The sequence below is a fragment of the Rhinatrema bivittatum genome, chromosome 5 (assembly GCF_901001135.1).
Source record: "Rhinatrema bivittatum chromosome 5, aRhiBiv1.1, whole genome shotgun sequence".
NCBI lineage: Eukaryota > Metazoa > Chordata > Amphibia > Gymnophiona > Rhinatrematidae > Rhinatrema > Rhinatrema bivittatum.
The window spans coordinates 343,878,680-343,904,000 of record NC_042619.1 but is presented as its reverse complement, the minus strand read 5'-3'; the positions used below and the strand labels follow the sequence as shown (position 1 = coordinate 343,904,000).

The 25,321-nt window shown below is 40.9% G+C and overlaps 1 protein-coding gene across 6 annotated transcripts in view; it reads left to right on the top strand.

Annotated features, from left to right (window-relative positions):
- DOCK9 (dedicator of cytokinesis 9) overlaps positions 1-25,321 on the top strand; it is a 491,864-nt gene that overhangs the window by 349,223 nt on the left and 117,320 nt on the right. For all 6 annotated transcript variants that reach the window (XM_029604490.1, XM_029604488.1, XM_029604486.1 and 3 more), the window contains exons 27-35: positions 1,333-1,404; positions 3,869-4,015; positions 6,030-6,113; positions 7,396-7,507; positions 10,592-10,770; positions 12,960-13,076; positions 16,880-17,003; positions 19,519-19,652; positions 23,628-23,742. In XM_029604490.1, coding sequence (XP_029460350.1) covers positions 1,333-1,404; positions 3,869-4,015; positions 6,030-6,113; positions 7,396-7,507; positions 10,592-10,770; positions 12,960-13,076; positions 16,880-17,003; positions 19,519-19,652; positions 23,628-23,742 — 1,084 coding nt within the window. The remainder of the gene's footprint in view (positions 1-1,332; positions 1,405-3,868; positions 4,016-6,029; positions 6,114-7,395; positions 7,508-10,591; positions 10,771-12,959; positions 13,077-16,879; positions 17,004-19,518; positions 19,653-23,627; positions 23,743-25,321) is intronic.

Below are 25,321 nucleotides of genomic sequence, written 5' to 3'. Positions count from 1 at the left end.
TGTTAAGGGTAGTAACTGCTGCTCTGTGCAGGTTATCCCTATGTTTCTGTTAAGGGTAGTAACTGCTGCTCTGTGCAGGTTACCCCCATGTTTCTATTAAGGGTAGTGACTGCTGCTCTGTGCAGGTTACCTCCATGTTTCTATTAAGGGTAGTGACTGCTGCTCTGTGCAGGTTACCTCCATGTTTCTATTAAGGGTCGTAACTGCCGCTCCGTGCAGGTTACCCCCATGTTTCTATTAAGGGCAGTAACTGCCGCTCTGTGCAGGTTACCCCCAAGCTTTTTCATTCATTCCCATTGTCTAGTTATCTGAGTCATGGAAGAATCATCCTAATAAACATTTTTAGGTACTGCACATGGATTAAAGAGAATTTTCCTTTTCATTCTCCCCTTTGTGGGTATTTTGCATTGATGAAATTTTTTAAAAAATTCAACAGTTGTTGGAGGTTGCCCGAATCAGACTACTGATATTTACTTCCTTCTCTATACTTGCTAATATCGTAATCAGCTGGTGAAGCCCTATGTACTTAATAGGAGCTTAGGTTCAGCACAGGGATTCCTACTCTTAGAGGTTCACAAGGTGGGGTGTAGGACCAGAATGATCTCTGTGAGAGGCCCTCAATTGTACAATTCTGCCCCATTGGATGGCAGACTTGAGTTGAATTATTTGGCCTTTAGGAAAAGAGAACAAGCCTGGTTTATTCCCAGGGGGAGGCTGTTAAAATTAGGTGAAAGCAGTCAGGTCCTGGCTGCTGTTCTAATTTTAAATTGGGTAAAGTGTGCAGTTGTATTTTTAATGTATTTTAATGATGACTTTATTGTATATTTTGTTTTGTGCACGGATGTAGTCAGCTTGTACTGAGTATATGGTGTGTAAAAGTTGCCAATAGACTTAGTTTTTGGGTACTTGCCAGGTTCTTATGGCCTGGATTGGCCACTGTTGGAAACAGGATGCTGGGCTTGATGGACCCTTGGTCTGACCCAGTATGGCATTTTCTTATGTTCTTATGTTCTTAAAATAAAATAAAAATAATAAAATGGTCAAGTTAGGCAGTAAACCCAAAGTTACTTTTCATGAATATTTAAGATCACCAAACTCTGTGTATCCATTCACCCTAGTTAAGATGTAAGTTCACCAGAAAGGTGACCAGCACTGTTATATCATGCAAGGAAAGCTGACACAAGTAAAGTGGAGCATTGGATATGGGGCATGAGCTGGATGAAATTCCTGCTGTGAAATGCTCTTCCAGTTCCTATTTCTTCTAATTGATTGAAAACAGCTAGCAAAATAAAACAGTGCACAGATCAGACTAACTCCGTGTTTATTTTACAGTACTCATGGTTTTTCTTTGAAGTGTTGATCAAATCAATGGCTCAGCATTTGATAGAGAATGGTAAAGTAAAGGTAGGTATATGGCTTTGTTTCTACAATGCTTTCGCGAGCAGAACCACTGTGTTAAATAGTAGAAAACCATTTTCCTATCCTCAGTTTCTCTTCTGCGCTCATCAGTATAGAGCATATGTCTGCAACAATTCCCCTTCTGAACAAAGGTTAGGCATAGTACATGTCTGAGTGAAACATGAATTGCTTGGGCGTCTTAATTCAGTTCCATATTCCTCCTCTGAGATGCATTAGAAAAAAAACGCTGGTCTCTGAAAATCATAAGACTTGTTCTTGATTTAAGGAATGGGAACAAATTAGTGAGAAACACCACAAAATTGCAAGTATTTCGTAGGCTGAGCAAATTTTGCATTCGTGCCAAACTTAGTTTGCACAGCAATCTTATAGTTTCCACCAGTATGTGAGAGATTGGGGGAAGAAAATTGGCAAAAGATCAAACATTTAGCTTATCTAATTTTGAAATGGTGCAACAATTGCCTGAAGCTAAAATTTGGTGCCAAGAGGAAGGTGTCCTAAAATGTCATACATGAAAAGATTTATAAATAGAGCTGCAAGATAGTTCGATCTTTAATTCTGTCCCTTTAAGCATGTATCAGTTTTAGATAACCTTATATTATTGTGATAATCATTGCCCTAGCAAAGTCAATTTTAAATAAGATGAGCAGAAATGTCACCTGAAATAAATAGGCAAAATGACACGACATGGACCAAGCTTATCAGCTAATCCCCACTTTTTTGGAAGCTGAGGCAAGAGATGAAATACGGGCTTTACATTAGCTCTGGGATAACCTAAAGGAGAGGTTTATTCTTAATCTCTTTTTAACCATTTTAAGGTAAAGATACATTTTTTGAGATGAGTCTGTGGCAGCCAAAGTATTGTAATCAATTTGCACCTTTAAAGATTCTGCTACCCTTTCAAAATTGGGCCTTTAAGGCATATTAATATGTATTTGAGATGTATTTCTGGTATAAAATGCTTAGAAAATGTCATGTACTGCTTTGAATGCTTTATAATGACTGGAATCTGAGCAGCTCCACATTTAGCAAGAAATGAGCTAAAAATGAAACCGTTGTCTTGAAAGGTCTGCATTCAGCATTAAAATGCCATCCTGTAAAACCATTTCCTTGGTTTAATTATTACGTTCTACCTTGGTATGTGATTACATGTCCAGCTGAGGTCTAGGTAGGTCAGAAATACAGGATATAAAGCAATTAACTCTTAAACCGTAGTCTGGTAAATATAGACTACCTGTTTTAGATATTGTTAACCTATCAGGTTTTGCTCCCTTCTGCACAAGAGGTGAATAATTTAGAGAGCCAGTCGATCAGTCAAGAGTTTTCCTATAAATACTAAATAGAAAATATTGAATTTAGAATAAATGTTTCATAGAAGCAGATATGACTATAGTAAGACAGTGCTGAGTAGTAAGTTGGAATGGGTGTGTGCAGAGGAAAGGCTTTATATAATATGCTACATCTGGGATATGTTTGGGGTTTTGGGGGTTTTTTTACATGTGGAGAAGGGGGTTGGTAACTAGAGGAGAAAATTGTTACAGAGGTGTATTCCTCAATTTCCTGTATTCAGAAAAGTTGCCCTTTGTTTTGTTTTTTTGACATCCCTATATCATGGTCTTTGAGTATCTGCTAAGTGAATAGGAGTCAGGATGGGGTTAGCCACATTGGTTACTGGACACTGCACCGTCCATTGCTGGGACCAGCGAGAGGCCACGGAAGTTGTCTTCCGCGTTCTCGTGTGTCCGTTCTGTTCCCAGTACAGGCGCGGAGCAGCGACACAGGAGTTAGGTGTGCAGGAGGAGCTGTGAATGCGTGCTGCCTGCACGCCGATCTGAATTTACTTCCTACCAGTTCCACGGGTCCTGCCATTATCTTCTGACGCCACCATGCGAGGCGCGCAACAGCGATAGCAGCCGCATCGGGCGATGGTTCAATACCACTGCCGCTGCTATTTCTGCTGCCCGCCACCAGAAAACCTCAGAGACCACGAGAAGGTCAGATTTAGGGGAGAGCAGGTAAAAGAGAGTAGGACAGGGGGGAAAAAGCATCCACAGAGATGTGCACCTGCTTTTTCTGTGACCTTGCCACAGATGGGGTGACACTAGCGCTCTTTAATAGTGCGGTAAGGAAATGTACACCCGCTCTCCCTGTCACACTCACTGTCCCTCCTACCCCCAGACACAAGGCGTATGCTGCATGCATGTTTATCTTCTACATACAAATCTCAAATAGTTACAGGGGATAGAAGAAATGCAAGGGACTTAACACACGTTGCTACACTTTTGTGCAGGTAGATCTTCTGATATCTTCCCAGTAATGTATTGTAAAGTTTATAAACCATATTGTTAAGCAGTAATGTCTGGGTAAAGTTGGGAGAATTGGGTTTTTTTCTGTGTTTACTACTTTTGCCTTGTGGCAGGGCAGACGTTTATTATGAATAATGTATTTCTAGTTATTACGAAATCAGAGGTTCCCTGCTTCTTACCACCATGCCGTGGAAACGCTGGTTAACATGCTGATGCCACACATTACCCAGAAGTATAAAGACAACCCAGAAGCTTCCAAAAACGCTAACCATAGCCTTGCTTTCTTTATTAAGGTACGTAAACCTAACCTATTCACTTACCTTTCCCTTCAAATATGGACTTCTCTCCCTGCAGTAAATTGCTATGTCAGCATGTGGTCAGCAGGTTGCAGTTTCTGAGCTCGTGGGCTGGCAGGATGCGGCAGCCGCTCACAGTGCCGGGATGCAGCAGGAATCTGCGCTCTGGGATAGCAGGGAAGGGTTTTCCTGACGATCCCTGCCCCCTATGGATGCTGCTTCTCACTCTTTCCTTCTCAGTACAGCTGGTAAAGGCTGCTGATCTGCCTGTGAGATTACAAGAGGTCCTGAACTGGAAAAAAAAGGCTGAGTGTGTCCAAATGGTTTTTATGGGCGGAAGTCTACTGTGAGATTATAAAATCTCTGCTGCTTAGGACCCTAGGACATCAGGGATTTATAACTTTGCTCACCAGAGACTTGCGCTTGTTTGCTTTCTCAGTGGTGACCTGTGAATCATAACTCTGTTTCCTCACTTATTAATCTCACATACTGTATATGAAGTGTGGGGGAAGATGTAAACAGAAACACATTCTACACAAGGGACAGACCTGCTTTTCCCAATGAATTATGAAACATGTATTTAACTTTATTCTTTTTCAGGTGTGTAAATCCTTTGAAAGAATGAATTGATAGATGTGTTCAGTATGTGCAATGTATGTATATATAAGGTCCATATTCTGTCACTGTCCAGATAGCCAGATAAACGTATCCCATAACTTTGAAGGTATATTCAATTGCGCAGCCGTACTATTGAATATAGGCAGCTATCTTAAAGTTAGCCGGATAACTTGAGGACATTGCTGCGACTAGACTGCTGGATAACCCCAATTTATCCAGCTACCATAACTTCTCCTTCGAATGCCCCTAAGTTATCTGCACAAGTGCCCAAATATTCATTTAACCTATGAATATGGACCTCTCTGTGTTTGTATAACTTAGATCTGCAGCTGTATGTGTGTCAGTGTATACATGTAGCCATAAAAAAGCACATATTGGTTGTCTATAGATCTAGCAGTTATAAAAGCAGGCATGCAAGTTGTGCAGAGCCTCTTCTTCATTGAATCTCTGAGAACAATATTTTTATTTAATGCACATGTAAATAAGTGCAACACAGGCTGCAGCTATACCACTATAATAGAATTGTAAACCTTGTGAAATCCTCTTTAAAGTAACATCATTGTGCAAAAGTTTGAAAAATGATTTCACGTCATTATATGGAAAAAGTGCAGGATTTGGAAAAGAATGACTGTAATGCAGGAGTAAGGGGAATTTTCCAGGGACTCTCCTTTCTGTTTATGATCCATGCTGTTTGAGATCTGAAATTTCAGTCTTCCCTGGTACCTTATTTTTAATCTGGCCTGATTTTTTTTATAGATCACCAAAAAAAAGTTAAAGAAAAAAAGGCTCTAGGATTACACATTCCTGTTTTGGTTCACATTGTAATTCACAATTTTCTGCATCCTTAATGTTAAATTAAAACAAGTTTAAACAATAATGTTTGAGAAAAATAAATCTTTTAATTTATATTGTAGACTTGATTTTTTTGGTTTTAACTAAACATACAGTAAATATATTATATATATATTGAAGTATAATTGACTCTGTTCATGTAACTTTCTATTTATCCTTATTTTGTCAATAAGAGATGCATTTTTTCAGGATTAGTGCCTTATTTCATTGGCACTTAATTTTTTTTTTTTTTTTTTTTTTAAATTTAAAAAAAAATCAAGCCCCTGTCAATTCTGTATGCTGAACATGGATAAACTTTGAACATAAACCTAAACCAAAAGAGAATAAACTCTAAACAATTGATATTGCTCTCCAGAATTGTCTTCTGGGTGTGAACCTGTATGATGTCGAACTCTGGCCTTGTGTTAGTGTTGCTAGTTCTACCTTGGCTTCAGTTGAGATTAGCAAGACCTTGGCTTTGATATTCACAGTAACTGCAGGGGCAGGGTATATGCAACAAATTTGTATTCTAGTGATGTGGGCATTTTATTCCCTTTTGCAGAGGTGCTTCACGTTTATGGACAGAGGTTTTGTTTTCAAGCAAATTAACAATTACATAAGCTGCTTTAGTCCTGCAGATCCAAAGGTATGTGATTTTTATTCAGTACGTGAGGGAGTTTCTCTACATTTATTTTCCAAATGTCTGACTGTTCAAATTGGTTTCATACAGGAATACATGCAAGAAGTGTTTTTTTGAGAGGCCTTACCTTGTTTTTTGCTGCCCTGACTTCCCTCTATAAAAGCTGCAGTACCAGCACATACAGGCATGGGCCCTGATTCACCATGGGATCTGACTCCCCAGCCCCATTGTATATTCCCCATGCAGAATGGTGGTGAAACACTGGGGGTAAGCTACATGGAGCAGCAGTTCACTCTGTAACAGCAGTGGTGTGACTAATAATGCGCTGGGATTGCATGGAGCGACTGTTTCACCCCTAAGCAGCAAGCTTTGGAGTAACCTGCCCGGCACAGTGGTTGCAACCGTAAACAGCAGTAGTAAGATCGTGCTGGGCCTCCATGAAAGATAGAGTGACCAAAATATGTCAGCGTAGGGAGGTGGTGGGTTTTTTTTACAGCGCAGTACCACCAACCTTCATGGATGAGAGGTGGATTAGACAGGGAGAGGAATCTGAGAATTGACTTATTTGTAATAAACAAAGTTGAAGATGGCAAGGCCTGAATGGCCTTATTGGGAGACTCTGGGCAGGTTTGGGGCAGATTTGGGAAAAGGTTTATGAAGACAGGGAAAAGACATGGGGGAAAGTGGAGATGGTTTTGAGTTGTATGGGAATTAGATAAATCTGTACTGGGCAGACTGGATGGACCATTTTGGTCTGTACCTGCTGTCATTTGATATGTTGTTATATCCCTGCATGCATCAGTAGTTTCATAAATAAATATGCAGCCCATAGGGAGGGACAGTGCATTGCAAGATACGCAGCGCATTCTCCCTCACCGAGGGACAAGGAATAGTTTCTCTCCCACTTTTGTATTCTCTCTTAGAAAAATTATAGATCAGGGATGAGGCCAACTTCAGCCGAGTCCTTGTAGGGGATTTTTGGTCTGGTGAAGTTGAAGGGAATGTAGCATAAGGTGACCACAGATTACGACTTTTGACCAGTGCTAGCCACTGCAAATTACAGCTATTTCTGGGTGACAGCTTGGTTTTTGCTAAATTTGTGTTGGAAGCTGTTTCTATTTCCAAAACATGATCTTCAGTGTTTGTTGTGCAGTTAATTTCTGAGACGGTACATTACTGCTTTATTATTTTATATATGGTTTTTATGTTTAGGATTTGGGAAGGGTTTATCCACGTTTCCATAACGTTCAATCTTGTGTCCTTTGCTAATTTTAATATTGTTCTACAGGCCCTTTTTGAGTTCAAGTTTGAGTTTCTACGGGTGGTCTGCAACCACGAACACTACATACCTTTGAATTTACCAATGCCTTTCGGAAAGGGAAGGATTCAGCGCTATCAAGGTAAATAATGGGGACTATTTCAGCAATGCAACAGCTTTTTATTTCTTCCAAAAAGAAATGTGTGTCAATTTAACTTGCAGTGACAAAAATAGCTGGCGTTAAAATACAGGCTGAGGATATTTTGAGAACTATGAAGTAACCGTAAATACTAAAATCCTGGTGACGTATTGTGTGTTATGTGCCTCAAACTATAAATCAGCTTCTACCTGTCAGCCCTTCAGAGCATACATTGGTCAGCATTGTAAGGTGCTCTGTGTCTTATAAAACGAAATGCTCACATGTCCGGGAATAAGATGCAAGTTCTAGACAGCACTATCTGGTAATTAGAACCTCTTGAAACATAACAGCTAGTCTAGCTTTTGAAAATAAGATGGAAAAATGTATATATATATATATTTACAAACTCCATTTTGTGAAAGTCAAGGTTAGAAGGTTCCATGAATATGATCAGATGCATGGATTGTGCTGCCCAGCTAACAGAAGGAGAGAGGGCAATAACTTTGCTGACATCATCCCTTATATAGGATCCCGTGCTGTGCTCAGCCTGCTAGTATTTTCTGTCTCCAGCAGTTGGTAGGCAAGCATCTCATGCTGTGACGGCCCTGGTTTAAGTTAGGTGAAGAAGCAGCTGGTGGAGTTGGCTGCTTTTGCAGTGATTAGTCTTTGGACTCCCTCCTCCGGTTGAGCCACTCCTGGGGTGATGGTTGTTGGACCATTGGACTCCCTCTTCCTATTAAGCCAGACCCTTCAATAATTTGCCTATTTAATGAGGCACTACCTACCTTGTATATTGAATATTGCAGTGAAGATGGCGAGGAGGTCACCAATTCTGAGGAAGATCCTATAATGGAAAAAATGTGGAAACATTCCAAATTTCCTCTGCATGGGTCCATAAAGTAATTGATTTCTGGAGAGTGGGCTTCTCCAGAAGCCAGTTTTAAGGCCATGACTAAGCTTTATCCCCTCAATTTACAGGAGATGGAGAAACTGAAAAGTCCTAATGTACATGCACGTGTTTGTGCAGTGACCAGAAGGACCCCCTATTCCTATTGAGGGTGTTGCATCCCTCATGGATGTACAGGATAGGAGGGTTGAGGCTGGCTTTTCAAGTAGCTATCCATAGCGGCATGGTGGCTAGAGCCAGATTGCTGTGGTCACAATGTGTGCAGGAGTTTTCCTTGGAAGGTTCTGCTGAGGAAGAAGCAGTTCAGATGGAGCAGAAGACTTCTTGGGGATGGCTCTTATGATTTGGTTCATGCTGCAGCGTGAATTACGGCTTCTTTTGTGGCAGCAAGGCATTTGTTGTAGTTACATTACTGATTGGCAGACTCCATATTCAAGACTCAGCTGATTGTTTCCTTTTAAGGGTTATTGTCTCTTTGAGGATCTAGAGAAGTTTTTGAAGGCGTTGGGAAAATCTAAGGCACCTAAGATTACTGGACGATAAGCCCAAAGGAATTTTGTGGACTACTATGTCTACATCTCAGTTTCCAAATGTGAAGCATGGAAGATGAGTGAGGTCATTGAGTAGCCGATGATCTAGACCCTACAGTAGGGTTCAGTCCTTTCATAAAAATAAGAGAATAGATAAAGGCACAGGCTTAAGCAGTGCCATGGGCATTTGTGTCATGGACTAGGAAAAGTGGACCATGGGACCGCTGGCTGACGGGGCCAAGGCATGGTAATATTTAAATGACCTCATAGTGGGCACCATTTGTTTCTTTCACTGTTTACAATTACTACCTCACACAAAATTTCAGAGACTGTTTTTTCAAAGCTTTGAATATGCCATCTTTATGTCCCGTGACAAAATAATTTTAATTGTATTTCTTGTTCAGTTAAGGAACAATTTGGGTGCAATACTGAGAGTAGATCCTAAGGAAACAATTGGTAAATGTCCCAAAACGTCAGTGCGAATATACTTTTTGGAGCATGACAAAATGACCAATCGCAAATTAGATACATTGGGACCTATTTTATATGCATCCATGTGCATTTTTCGTTTCAGGTTTTGACTTTTGGGGATGTTGGCACGCTTTATATACTTTATTAAATTAAAAGAATCTATCTTGCAACATTTTAATGACTTGTGTAATAAAGTATTTAAAATAACTCACAAACTATCAATTGTAATTACTGGGTGGGTGTATAATTTGGCATAGTAATTTTTAAAATGTCTCCTTGTGTTATACAATAGGTATTCTAACTGTTGTGTTCACTAATATGTGGCATATTGTTAATTTGGGGTTTTTTTTATATTTAAAGGCATGCATAAGAGTAGAATTTCTATCTTCAACTGATTTGCATTTGGTATAAGGAACAATACCTTAATAGAATTTCCAGTCCCATGTTTATTGCGCACTTATAGTTCTAACTGCAAGGATGCTGTTACTGAACACACAATCTAAGTACATAGAAAGCAGTTGCCATATGTACTATCCATGTAATAAGTGCAGAAAATGAGCAGCTCTACTCCATACTGTACAGTCTGTAAGCTTTATTCCAGCAAATGTTTCCTGTTAAGTTTATAGGCAAAAATCCTTACTGGCATGGCTTGAGCAAGAATATACACTGAAAGCATGTTCAAGACAAGGGCCTGTTGGATCACTTTGCTAAAGTTCATTTTTCATATTCTCTGATAGTTTTTTCGGTTCAGCAGTACTTCTTCATTGCTTTGCTACAAAATGTGGGATTTATATGGGAAATATGCACCTATGAGGATATTGAATTGTATTATGCCTTGTCCATCTGTTTTCCGTCATAATTTGCTAAATAACTTGCAGTATTTTCATGGAATCTATCTTGTCCAACACATTTATGTGCCGTGTTTGTTTAATTTTTCTTGAAGTAAGCGGATGCATCTGTGCCTATCCCTTTACTTCAGCATGTCGTTTATTCCTATGAACCCTAGAACAGTACAATGTATGGTCCTGTACAAATATATGCTTTTGTTTTACCTGTTTGCATGGGCTTGTGGGGGAATTATGTTAAAGTAAGTTTTGTTTTTTCTCAGATTGATACTTAATTTAAACAAAATAAACATTTTAATTGCTGTATTAAGTGGCTTTTGCACTTTGCTTTCAGATCTTCAGCTTGACTACTCGTTAACGGATGAGTTTTGCAAGAATCATTTTGTGGTTGGCCTGCTCCTGAGGGAAGTGGGGAACGCATTACAAGAGTTCAGAGATGCTCGCCAAATTGCAATTAGTGTGCTCAAGAATCTGATGATCAAGCACTCATTTGATGACAGATATTCTTCAAGAGTAAGTCTTCCATCACAATAAGGAAAGAAACTAATAGGAGCCAGCCCGAACCTGCGTGGTAGGACTGCACTGCCATGTGGAGAATCGGGCTTTGATTTCCATGCCAGGGCGATGCTTTCCGGGCTCGTTGTGGCTGGGGATGCTGCAGAGGTAGCACTCACAGCCCCTGGGAAATAGGTGGCCCAGTCATCAAACAATGGCAAAACTTGGTGGTCAGAGTAGATAAGAACATAAGAAATTGCCTTGCTGGGTCAGACCAAGGGTCCATCAAGCCCAGCACCCTGTTTCCAACAGAGGCCAAAACCAGGCCACAAGAACCTGGCAATTACCCAAACACTAAGAAGATCCCATGCTACTGATGCAATTAATAGCAGTGGCTATTCCCTAAGTAAACTTGATTAATAGCAGTTAATGGACTTCTCCTCCAAGAACTTATCCAAACCTTTTTTGAACCCAGCTACACTAACTGCACCAACCACATCCTCTGGCAACAAATTCCAGAGCTTTATTGTGCGTTGAGTGAAAAAGAATTTTCTCCGATTAGTCTTAAATGTGCTACTTGCTAACTTCATGGAGTGCCCCCTAGTCTTTCTATTATTCGAAAGTGTAAATAACCGAGTCACATCTACTCGTTCAAGACCTCTCATGATCTTAAAGACCTCTATCATATCCCCCCTCAGCCGTCTCTTCTCTGGGTGTTAGGATTTCATGGCATCTAGCTGAGGACTGTCAATGCAATGACTGGGCTAAGTGAGTTGGGAGGGGATATAAAACAGAGAAAAATTCTCCCTTAGTTGCAAGTGAAGACTCATAGTGCAGGATCCCAGCTCAGTTTAAAAAAAAAAAAAGTATTTTCTCTCCAAGATTTGATTGATCTTACAATATATATAGATTTACTGTTTTTTCCAACATCTCCTTCCCTACTTGGGCTGTTTGTATGCTAGTAACTATCTAGGATTTCTGTGATACAAAACTGAGACTGGGCAACTGTTCCAATATGGTCTTCCTTATAAAGAGGTATTGTTTAATTATGAAGCTAATGGAATTCTAGATAAATATCTTGTTAGCTAAAAGTGCCCGGTGCTGCTCAGTGTTCCATAATTGTGTGTGGAGCCTCTGCCTGACTGTGTGGGTGCCTGAGGATGCTTATGTGTGGAGCATTGGGTCTTTGCCCATGTGTATATGTAAGTGCGTATGCATGTGGGAGTCTGTCTGCGCTTTTGTGAGCTTGTGCGAGCATGTGTGCATTCTGCACACTTGTGTGAGCTTGCACACACTTGCATGTGTGCTTGTTTGAGCTTGCACATGCATGCATGCACACTTCTGCAAGCTTATGTGCACCTATGTGCATGTGCCTATGCCTTCTTGTCCCTGTGTGTGGGAGCATGAAAGACCGAGCTTTACAGATAGAAAATATAAGCGAATATTACCCGGCATTGCTCAGGTTATCTAATCTATAACAGCCTGAATGTGTGTGCTTCTGCCCGTGTGTGTGTTTGCAGCAGTACTTTGCAGACATAGCATACTGTTTTCTACATTGCACCGTCCACTGTTCCAGATACCACTGGGTGGCCACAAATACACGACAGATATGACAGACACAAACCTTTCATATATATGCCCAATCAGTCTTCTGAATGTGTAGCTTATAATTTTACAGTACTGGTACCTGGGCTTTCTAATCCATTGATTTGCTAAGAGAATTCATTTTTACTTTCTCGCTTCTGCTCTTCCAGTTTAGACCATGACTGTTAGGAATCCTTCTGCCATCAGTGATGACCCTTAGTTGATATTACAGAAAAGGAAAAATGTTCATTAATGTCTAAGGAATTCTGGCTAAGATCTAATCCCAGCAGCCTAGTCTTGTTCCTTTTGTTAGGGTCTGTATATTTTTATTTAATTGACCTTTGTAAATACATTTTATGTATGTTGTATTTGTGAACCATTATGACCTTTGGACCAGACTTTTTAAATAGTCTGATGAAACGTTCTCCGTCAGCACTGATGCTTAGTAGACATGCAGTGCTTCTCTAAGCCCTTATTCCACTGTCTTCCACTCTTTACAGGAGTGTTTTGGTGAACCAATATATTCTGATGCCAGAAAGACCATCTGTTTATAGATTTGGATGGTGAGGCAAAGACAGAAATGTTTGCTGAATTTGTTGATAAGAAATGTGTCTCTGTTTTAGAGTCAGGAAGCAAGAATAGCCACCTTGTATCTTCCCTTGTTTGGACTACTCATAGAAAACGTGCAACGGATCAATGTGAAAGACGTTTCACCTTTTCCAGTAAATCAGCCTAATAATGTAAGTAGACCACCTTACCATTATATTGCATGGGTTCTCTTTTTTTTAACTTTCCTAATATCTGCAGTGCTTTCTAGTTTTTACTTGTAGTGTGGAATACTACTGGCAGTATTGGTTCTACAGAAACTTGGAATCTTTGTAAGTTTTAATATTTTACAAAAGATTAATTAAAAATATGATGTACATCTAAAGATTTGCAGCCTGTGCCTTGAGGCTGTCTGTATCCTGCCTGGAGGCAAGCTAAGGAAACAAGAAGTTAGGATCCCTCTACCCCATACGCCTCTGATGAACCTCCTCACGTCATTTTATTTTTTTTCCTGCCTGGGAAGAAACAAATTATTGAATGATAGCTCAAACCTAGACTGATCAGCTATGTCAGAGGATTACATTTATCCTCTGTAGGTGTTTACCTGCCCCTACTTGCTGTAGAGCACAAGTCAGCAACTTTTTTGGCTAAGTGCCCTATAAAAAAGGCGCTATTGCTATTGGTGAGAGGACGGGTGTTACCAGCGGTGAGCCTCAGGGACGGATCCCCAGCACTGGTTCTTTTCAACATTTTATCAGTGACATAGTGGAAGATTGTCGGGAAAGGTTTGTCTTTTTGTCGATCTGTAACAGAGTGGACAGCCAGGATGGAGTGGAAAACATGAGGAGGGATCTAGCGAAGCTTGAGAAAAGGGTAAACACTCTTCCAGCAAAGATTTCATGCTAAAAAATGCAGAGTAATGCAAAATCCCAAGGGAGAGGTGCAGTATTGGAGGTGAAATTCTTCCAAGCACAAAAAAAAGAGCATGTTTCTGTTTACATTTATACCCTGCTCTTCTTGCAAAGTCTTGAGTGGCTCAGGCATAACCAGAATAGCACATCAGGGGTTTGAACCTTGTGCTCATTCAATCCCTTTCTGTCCATGCTTCCATGAGTCCAATATACAGTGTATGCACACATGTTTTAAATAATCTGCAATCCTGGAAGAATCCGTGTTATGTTTCTTTAACCCTAATTATTTCTCACAGTCAGTGGCATTAACCTCAACATGAACAATTAGACACTTTCGGGCCGATTCAGAAAAGTCCGCGGGAGAGCGGATGAACGCCCGCTCTCCCAGCGTGCGCACAGGCCCCTCGCTTGTGTGCGCGATTCTGTATTTAAATTAGGTGGTGCGGTAGAAACGGGCAAAAGGAGGCGTTAGGGACACTAGCGCGTCCCTAGCGCCTCCTTTTGACCCGGAGCGGCGGCTGTCAGCGGGTTTGACAGCCGATGCTCAATTTTGCCTGCGTCTGTTCTCAAGCCCGCTGACAGCCACGGGCTCAGAAAGTGGACGCCGGCAAAATTGAGCGTCCGGTTTTCAGCCCAACAGCCGCCGACCCATTTTAAATTTTTTTTTTTTTTTTACTTTTTTTTACTTCGGGGCCTCAGACTTAATATCGCTATGATATTAAGTCGGAGGGTGCACAGAAAAGCAGTTTTTACTGCTTTTCTGTGCACTTTCCCGGTGCCGGCAGAAACTAGCGCCTACCTTTGGGTAGGCGCTAATTTGTTAAAGTAAAATGTGCGGTTTGCCTGCACATTTTGCTTTCTGTATCCCGCGCGCATACCTAATAGGGCCCTCAACATGCATTTGCATGTTGAGGGCCCTATTAGGTGCCGCGGGTTGGACGCGCATTTTCCGCCCCTTACTGAATAAGGGGTAAGGGAAAACACGCGTCCAAGGGCAGGTGTTTGTGAACTGTTCCCAGCTACGTGATGCTGAGGTCCTCTGACATTTCTGGCTAACACAATTGTTTTGTTCCCCTTTGCTTTTGTCAGAGCAGCTAAGGCAAAGGAGCAGCCTAGACCATGTGGTTGCTGTCAGAACATTTAAGAAAAAGAAATATACACACACACACTGTGCTGACCCCTTCTTATCTGGACCAGTAGCATAGACACCGCTGCCTCCCTCCCTTGCTGAGCTGTCTTCCATGCAAGCTTAGACACGTGCATGACCCAAAAGGGGTGAAGCAGCTGCAGCTCTTTAGCTGGTAGTGGAGTAGTTTATCATCAGGAAAGAGCAGGCTTTTCGTTGCAGAGGGGCTGGCACAGTTCTTCATACAGTGCCATGCTGGGTCAGACAAGCAGCCTCCAGCAGTGGCTCGTCCCAATGGAGGTAAACAATAATCATGCAGTACCTCTATCTATATCATACGATATTAACACTAGAGGACATATATTGAACAACTGTATTCGAAAAAAGCTTTTTATTAAATATGTTCATACAAAATTTTCCACCTCTCCTAATACATAGGAACACCTATCTAAGCGGTATCTTTACATATAAAAACTATATACCCATTCATTCATTACCCTTCATCCACAATATTCTTACATACCCAAACATACCCTCACCATAAAACACCCACCAACATGGTCAGCAATTATATTTCATTTAACATTCTCATATGCAACGGGTAGTCATGCTACCTCACAATGTGATAACGATGAATATAATGGTATCCACAAGTTACAACTAATTTCACATCCTCATTTTACCATTTACAATGTGTAGTTCTACTACCTCTCAATATTACATCAATAACTGTGATAACATACATAACAATAGTTGCTTTAATATATGTATCCAACGAAGATCTCGTTTCACCCACTGATACGGGCTTCTTCAGGGACTCTCTATATACACGAACGCAATTCCTTTATCATGAAAATGTATATCATACCACTTGCTTCTCATACCCTGTACTCATCATACATTGAGTTCTTCTTTATAATATTTTTCAGCATCACAACATCACCGCACATAGATAGGGTCCTTCATTACTATACCCCAGCTTCTTATAACCATCCGCCATGTATATAAACTGCGTGTTACTCCTTCACCATACAATGTATCCTGCAAACTTTGTAACTGCTTAGGCTTCCCATGCCTTTACATCGGGAAGGCAGGCGGAAAATTTTGTATGAACATATTTAATAAAAAGCTTTTTTCGAATACATTTGTTCAATATATGTCCCAATGGAGAACATCTGTACTGGTCACTGCCAGAAACCAAGGAAAACTCATTAATAGATCCGTTACTCATACACAGGTCAGTCCCGCAACACTTTTTAATTTTCTGTTTTGGAATCCTCTCCAAAGCCTGACGATGTAACCTTTGAAAGACGCGTCCTTGTTCCTGAATAGCTGCAAATTCTTGTTTTATCCCCTTCATCTCTTCCCGTGAGGTCAAGGAGCGTAGGCTGGAGGAGATGGAATTTACCACAGCAACCTGCCCTCCCTAAAGAATGACTGACAGCCCGCAGCACCGGTTTAAGAGAGTTTTGGTTTCAATGTGACGCCAGATGTGGAGGCCCCCTGTTTTCACAAACGCATGCATTTTGTGGCTCAGAAATGTATAAGTGCATCCCATATTTGCTTCAGAAAAAAGGTTTTCAGCGCTCACCTGGTGGTGTCTGTCACCCTTCTGCTTTTTTTCCCCATACAGACAGACAGACAGGCTCCCCTCCCTGCCATTGTAATACAGGTCAGCTCTCCTCCTCACTGAGCGAACATTTCAGCGCCAGGAGAGAGATGCGGGGAAAATGGATACGGGGCTCCCGGGAGAGGGCAGTAATGCAGCCCATGTGCCTGCTCTGGGAGTCCCTGGAAGGGGCTTTCCACAGGCTCACGGAGGGGAGCACTGCTATCCTTAGCTGATGGCTTGTCTTGTATACGCACTATTTTGGGACATAAAAGCTATTGTGATGGAGCCAGAAACTCAACGAATAATTACTAGCGGTATGTAAATTCTTTTTCTCTCTTTAAACCGCAGGGTGCAAAGGATGATCCTCTTCTCAATGTGCCGCCTGGAAATGTCATGGTAACACCCCAGAAATCAGCAAATACATTGGATAGCCATCTTCATAAAGATCTTTTTGGTGCAATCTCTGGCACAGGTAAAGCGCTTCTGTGTTTGCAATATTTTTTTTCCCCACTGTCTATCTTGGCTGTGTTGTGCCTGTCTTTAGACAATAATGCCACCCTGCCCGGTAATGCGTACATTAAAAACATTTTGTCTCCCAGCATTGTTTTTAAATAAATACAATTTGAATACAGATATGGTTGAAAGACAATAGTCTAAAATATTTCTAATTTGAAATTCTCCCCTACTCCCAACTTCTCCTATGTTTTGACTTTTTAAAAATTTACGCAAATTATTTTAAATGGCTCTAATTGTTCTTTTTAGGCGTCTGTCACTGATTTCTCTTTGTGATGTTTAGACAGAGTAGTTTTCTGCAGGAGTGTTGTGCATGTTTAATTGTCCGTAAGAGTCAGGCCCTCCGATGCTGTACTTCAGGTCCCTCGGGAAGGCAGCGTTTATCTGAAGAAGCAATCGGCACTTGCTTGCTACTCAGTGTAGTGACGGCTTCAGGCAGCTCCGTTCTCAGGGTTCAAAGCTTTGCTTTAGGAATCCTGGAAATGGTTTTAGTTGCCAGTTCCCATCAGTCGCTGGCAAAAGTTACCATCAGGCTTGAGGAGGATTTCTGCCATTGTCTGCTAACCAAATATGAAACCATCCCAGTCTTCAGAGAAGCAGTTTGCAAAAAGGGGAATGCAAAAGCTTCTGAGGAAAGTGAAGTGCAAAGCAGGATATCAGCTGAGGAGCTGTGAAAAGTAGAGATTATTTATCTGGAAAGGCCTGCGCATATCACAACCCCAGGGTGTCCCACACAAAGGCAAAAATAAAAGAATATTGGATAGGAACTAGTTGCCTGGTGCCTTTTGAAGCAGCATGTAGCATAGCCAGTTCACACGTCAGCTAGGTTTAAATGCTTCTAACCAGTATAAAGTGCTGAAATGTAACATCACTAGCACAGGAGCACGTTAATATAGAGCTAGGATTCAGTAACCTGTCGTGCACACCGTTTGGAAGGTTTAAATGCTTCTAACCAGTATAAAGTGCTGAAATGTATCATCACTAGCACAGGAGCACGTTAATATAGAGCTAGGATTCAGTAACCTGTCGTGCACACCGTTTGGAAGGTTTAAATGCTTCTAACCAGTATAAAGTGCTGAAATGTATCCTCACTAGCACAGGAGCACGTTAATATAGAGCTAGGATTCAGTAACCTGTCGTGCACACCGTTTGGAAGGTTTAAATGCTTCTAACCAGTATAAAGTGCTGAAATGTATCCTCACTAGCACAGGAGCACGTTAATATAGAGCTAGGATTCACTAACCTATCGTGCACACCGTTTGGAAGCTTCCAGCAGAGTTTGTCGTGGTTCTGCTACACAAGTGTGGCGCTTCCCTATAGGCTTTGTGGGACATTGGGCTATTACCAAGGATCGAGCTTCCGTTTTTCTGCACCAAGCCTCAAATGAAGAGAATACCAGCTTTGATTAGAAAATGTTTTCCTTCAAAGGGGTTTTTTGGTGCTATGTGTTGGTGCTGTGCTCTTCCAGTGGGCATTTCAGTGTTTTAACAGTGTAAAAGACGTTTTTTTGTTTAGAAAGTTAAAGCTTTTTCAGTGAGTAGAAAGAGCGTGCCATGTTACTCAGCCAAAAATAAAATTTGTTAAAATGAGCAAAGGTGGGCAGGGCTGATCCCTTTATTAGGCCAATGATTGCCCTTTAAAATGTTTTTAGCCAAATGAAATGTTTTTGACACAATTGCGGTTATTACCCTTGAGAGAAACATGGGGGGTAACCTGCACGGAGCGGCCATCTGGCCCTTTTCTGGCATCATTACTATGTTACTATATCATGAAAGGCTCATCCCAATTCTATGAAATCTCATGATTTCTTCAGTAGCCGATAGTTATTCTCTGATAAGGTCAAGACCTGGAAAAAAAACAACCCAGCCCATCCTAAAGCATTATTTTTGTGCAGCAACTTCCTGTTGGAAAAAAAAGTTTATTTTTACTAGATAAACTGACTATGACTTGCTAGTAGCAGCATTGAGATAATGTCATGTACTTAATTCATATTGCATTTAAATTTCCTTTGCTAAAAGTCAAAGCTATTTTCTCTCTTAGACTAAAGTTAGGGGAGCAGTGCTACATAGAAACATGAAAAACGTTATTCTACCATCCACCCTGAAAACCTGGGGCTTCGGTTGTTGGATATCCATAAACATAATGCAAATGTCGCACTGCCACCTTGAGCTGCTTAATGTTTGTAAACATTTTTCATTTTAAGTTCAGATGTTAATGAAATCAAATGGTATTTTTGCATTGCAGTAATTGTTTCATGCATGAAGATATTTTGCTTGGGGACATATTTTATGTTTCTCAAGTGATACATGTTGTTAATATATAAAGGAGGCTTGCACAGTTTACAACCACCGGATTTGTACTCTACATTAGTGTGAAAGATGTAATCTAACCTTCTGCTATTTACTAACCTGTCACTCTCATGTATTTCTTCCTTTTTTTTTTTTTATTCATGTATTTCTTTCTTGCCTTCTTAGCTTCCCCTCATGCCTCATCTACTCCAAACATCAACTGTGTGAAAAATGCTGACTCTAGGGGGTCTCTTATAAGCACTGATTCGGGAAACAGTCTCCCAGAACGGAACAGTGAGAAGAGCAATTCCCTGGACAAGGTACAAATGCAGCTGTCGTGAAAGAGAAATCTGCCGTGGTTTACACAGGGCAAGATTAATAATCTCATCCTGCCCTTGACTTTTACCATAGTCCTAAGGTGTAATGTGGGATTTTTAAGACCATCTCAGTAGCAGTGTGGATCCTTGGGTCAGGACACAAGTAAGCTAGCAGACGCCCAACAAAATATCTCCTGGAGGGACGCAGCATTTGCGTGGATCCCACCCCCCTAGCTCTCTTCCAGCTTCTGCGCAGTGATCCACCCGTTGCAATCAGCAAGGACAGTGTCGCTTATTCTCCTTCCTGGAGGTTAAGCCTCCTTCCATCCCAGGCGCTGCACAACGTGTGCACCCTGCGGTTACTGACAGGCAGACAGATGTCACACGTGATTATCATGTCAGGCTGTGCTGGTCCATGCACTGTACTGACAAAATGTTCTGTATTTAAAAGGTGCAGACATGTCGCAACATCGGGCAGGGCAATCTGAAATCATGATTTTGGCACAGATGATCATAATACAAGAGAGATAATGGGTGGATACAAAGCAAAGAAGCTTTGACGACAAGAATCTGGGCTTTCATATAATGGCATAAACCAGCCAGGTGTGAGTTAATAGATTTTTATCATGTCCAATTAATTTTCTTCTATGTGAGTGATGTCAGATATATATATATATATATATATATATATATATATATATATGTGTGTGTGTGTGTGTATATATATACATATATGCACACACACACATATATACACACACACACACATATACACGTACACACACATAACCGTGTTGGAATGTTTTAATAGTAACATGGGAGATGAAAACGGAAAATTGGCCCATGTAGTCTACCCAGTTATTACTGCCCTCCCTGCTAAAGAAATACCCCAGGTAGCAGCCATAGAGCTGACGGCTTGTAAGATTACTCCTTATCCAAGGCAGCTGCTGTTGTCTTCCTCCATTATTTAGTTCACACTCAGCACCCTCCTTTCCCTTGTCTAGCTAGAAAACTTTCTGATAATCTAAATAACTACCAATGCCAGCACAATTATTGTCGGAATATTTGGCTGCCTAGATCCCCGTGGTCATTCCGAATGCTACCTTGCTACTCCCAAATTCCTTCACCTACCCAAGTGGTCTCTAGGGAGTTGTATCTTTGTGCACATAATTGCACATTTAACAATTGATAGTGATAATTATATCACATTTCTGTATAGAGCAGTTGTGATCCCACATTCATCTTTCAGAGAGTATATGTCATTACTCTATTCAGTTTAAGTCCAATTAATTGCTGCTAATTCTGCAACGGTAGGTGGTGCATGAAAACTTGTTGATTTGGGCAGTCAGCCCTACAAACAAATGACAATGTTAATGGAGAAAACAGACACACACATAGGTGCGGGCATTTATTGACCAGACTATTCAAGCAACGCCAGGTAATGTTCACTCGTATATTCTGTCTCTTATGCCCCCACACACGGGCAAAGGCAGACACGGATAAGGCAAGCACATGCATGCTTTCAGAAGTGCACACAAGCGCCCACATACACCTACACTGCCTCACACGTGCACACAAACTCACATATGCGCACACGACACAAGCTCTCAGATAGGTAGGTCATCCACGCGCACAGGTACCCAGACACACGTGCACGAGCACCCACATACATGCTCACACACAAGCTGGCACTTATTAAAAAAAAAAAAAAATTGGACTGATCACTACATCTATTGGCACATATCTGAGTGGCTTGTACCTTTACTATATGAAAACCCAGATTCTTTTCTTGAAAGCTTCCAGGCACATTATGTAACCATGGCATTAGTTGAATTTGCATTTATAAATGGAGACCAGGAAGAGAAAAAGTGAAGAATAGTCAGAACACATCCAAAAATCTGATAGAATCACAACAGGGTCTTTCATGTTCCTTTTATTTTTATGGATTCTTTGTAGATTGTCTTTTTTTTTTATTATTATTGGTTCAATAGAAAAATAAACCAAAGGAGGTCTAGTACATGAACTTTCAAGACCACATGAATATCTGGTTTTACTAATATGTAATAAGTAAACATAGTTAAGGAGCTGTACTCTGTGTAAAGCAGCTCAGTTTAAATAATTTAACTTATTTGCTTAATGACAAGGGTGGAATTGAGCAGCTGGAGCTGTGAGTTTGACTCCCCTCTGACTCTGGCACAGTGTGACCCTGGGCAAGTCACTTTACCGATCTGTAATTGGGTTTTAATGATAGGAATAACTTTGTTCTGTCTTCCCTCTCACTTTGAAAGCTGCTATATAGATCATTCACCAGAATGAATCCAGAGATGACTGCCTGCTTTATTTGGAAGTACATTCCAGGTCACATTGGAATCCTTTTGGTTAATTGGTGCTATAGATACCCAAACTAATAAGTTTTACTGTTTAGGAAACATTGCCAGCGTTATTTGGGAAAGGAATTCTACTCTTTAATAAATTTGTCTTTCTAGTCAGGTGAAATGCGGCCAAAGCTACAATTGGAATGAATCAGCAATCTGATAAAGCTTTCCTTACAAGCACGATGGAGTCAGTTATGGCTGCAGGCTTAAAGGAAATTACACATGGGTTTTAGAGGAAAAAGATTGATGGGTAGGATGCTGTAGGTAGTCTAAGAAAAAGTACCAGTCCAGTCATTTAAGGCAGGTCAGGAGGGAATATTTTTTTCTTACCCTGGATAACCACGTAAAAACGTAATCCAATTGAAGAATAGTGGAGTTTGCAAATCTCATGTCTTATTTCAGTCCAATTATGTAACTGTGTACAAAGCTATCAGAGGTGCCACAGATGAGCGCCAGATTGCAGGACAGTATTGCAAACGGCCTTTCAGAAGAATGCTGCTCGGTTTTAGGAACCAGTCTCCTGGTCTGGGATGGCTGCATTCTCGTGCTTAAACGGCAGAGCGGTTCTGGTGCATGTGTATCATGCGGCCCTTTTTCACGTTTCCCCCTGACACGCTGCCATGTGCCAGAAGGAGAAGCTCCTCCGAAGGCATTCTGCTTACGCTGTGTGCACAGGTCTGGCGGAAGGACCACCGTCCCAGCCTGCAAAGAGACATCGATTTACCCTGGACTTTTCCCTCCTTACTGTTCCAGCTTTACCGGAGAACATTTTGCGTGCTGCTGTCTCTCGCCACTTGCAAGAAGTATTTGTGTTTGTGTGGAGGGGGAGGCCTTGGAGTTGGCAGCTTCAAACTTCTGGGTGAAAATCTGTTGGATCATTTTACACACTTGCGCCTGTCTCTGGCCTTATGAAACTGACAATAAGATTACACCAATAATCTTAATTCAAATTAAGAAATAAAACCGATCTTCCAGAACCGAACATAACATAGGTTCCATTAAGATTATAGGGAAGAAAATATCTTTTTTTCTTTTCTATTCAAATGCAAAATTTTTTCTCATGGAATTTATTTTCTTGCATTACTGTTTGCATGCCCAGTATCTCTTATCCAGATAATCCAGATCTCACCCAGTAGTTGGCTGTCCTATTGCTAGTACTGAAATGTTTGCAGTGCAGAACCAAGCTGCTAACATTAGGGCTTCCCCCGTGTGGTGTTTCTGCAGTTTATTTTTAGATTGGTTTGCTTGCCCTTTAGATGTCCTCAGAAGAATTTTCAGCCTTGTCCCTAGGTATCCAGTAGAGCTTTTGATAGCAATTCTTATTTGATAAGGACTTCCTTGTATTTAAGAATGACCTGAATTAAATTTGGCATGGGACGTGTGTGTGTGTTTTTGTAAGTGGGTGGGGAATTATAAACCATCAGTGATGGTTTAAGGACCATTCCACTGGGCCACCAGTTGGTTCATCCTCATGATTAGATCTGCTTGTTTTGGGGTTTTTTTGCATATATATTTGCTCATAAATGGAAACTAGATGATTCGGTATTTTTGCCAGTATGAAAAATGGTTCACTCATGCTCTGCTTACCCTCATTTCTTCACAGAACCAGCAGGGTGGCTCTTTAGGAAATTCTTTGCTTCGATCTGACAAACTCGACCAAGCAGAAATCAAAAGCCTCTTAATGTGTTTCCTACACATTTTAAAAAGCATGTCTGATGGTAGGTCCAGAATGCTTCACTTTGCTTTGTTTATTTTAAGTGTGCATCTTTTGATTTTCCTGCTTCAGCATTTGCTTCATATTTTTCAACTGACAGTCATTCTGGATATTTGAACAATAATTGTATCCTACACTGTATTATCTGACTCTTTGCAAAACTGCAAGCTGTAATATGTATTCAAAAAATGCACACCTAATATTTTCTGGAAATACTTTGAATATTGGCTTGCAGAGGTAAACGGAGAAGTGCCTCCCTTCTAAATGCACCAGTTGATTTGATGAGAATAAATTGTGCAAATTATCTTGAGGAAGTTGCAGGCAATTTTGATTCACTCACCTACTTTCTTTGTAATATTCGCTTCTTTATTTGCATATCTGTTTAATCTATTAATTCACTTGGTTGTGATTATTAAAACCCATCTCTAAGCTATCACCGTACTTTAACTATAACCTAAGTTGCATCAAGATATTGCTGACTGAGAGGGCTGCTGTCAAATGATCTTGAAGTGGGGACGTGTTTCCTTTTTATTTTTGGTTTTAATTGAAAGCTTGTGCTAAGATTAGCATTTAAAATCCAAACTGAGAAAAGTTCAAATGGCTCCTGCACACACCATACCTTGGGGTCAAGTTTTCAAAGGGTTTGGGTGCCTAACTTTGGCTTGGATGTAATGAAGTGAGCAAAGCTGTGCCTACATGAGTAAGACTGTGTGCATAAATAGGCATTTCTCCATGTAAACCTCACGTGAATAAAGGCATTCGCTATTGCTGCACAGTGCAGAGAGGTGCATAGGTTTAAACTCAATGCTGGCAATTTCCCTCTGTCAGGTGGGTAAGTTTCTGGGGCTAATGTTAGTCTGTGGGGTTGAACTCTTGTGTTGATGGCACGGGGGTCCTGTTCTCTGCATTTATGCATATAAAGAAATGCTATTTGTGTTCACATGTTTTCAGTGCCTAACACATGTACAGAACATGATTTGGGTGTGTAAAGCTGGGCTCCTAATTGTTAGGGACACAAACCATGAATTAGGAGTACAAATATGAATCAGTTGTATGAAAGATGCGCTGCTAATTCTCAGTTTGTGTCCCTAACTTCTAGGAGCACAGCTTTTATCATCCTAATTCAGGTTTTGTGTGCACATCTTTTATGTGCACAGATCCTGTTTTATGCACAGTAAGCATGACTGCACATTTATGGGTTAGCTTACTGCGTCAGGAATTAACTTTTTTTTAAGCAATGAAGAAAAAAAAGTGTTGACTGAAGTTCAGTGCACATTTTTACTCCGTTCTTATTCCACCAGGATCATGAGGAATTAGGCTTTCCTAGCATGTGGATAGATGGATTCAGGACCAGTGGTTATGCACCTCTGCCAGCAGATGGCGCGGGAGCAAATTGATGTCACAGTGTATATACCTTTGCAGTGACACCAGTTTGCCAGTATTCTCCGTCTCCAGCAGATGATGGATGTGCATCTCCCTACTGGGGATTGCTTCAGCTTTTAGGAGAATTTAAAATTAATTGCCTCGCTCTCCTGCAATGATACCAAATGGTACCTCCCCCAGTTGAGAATTCCTGAGGTGAT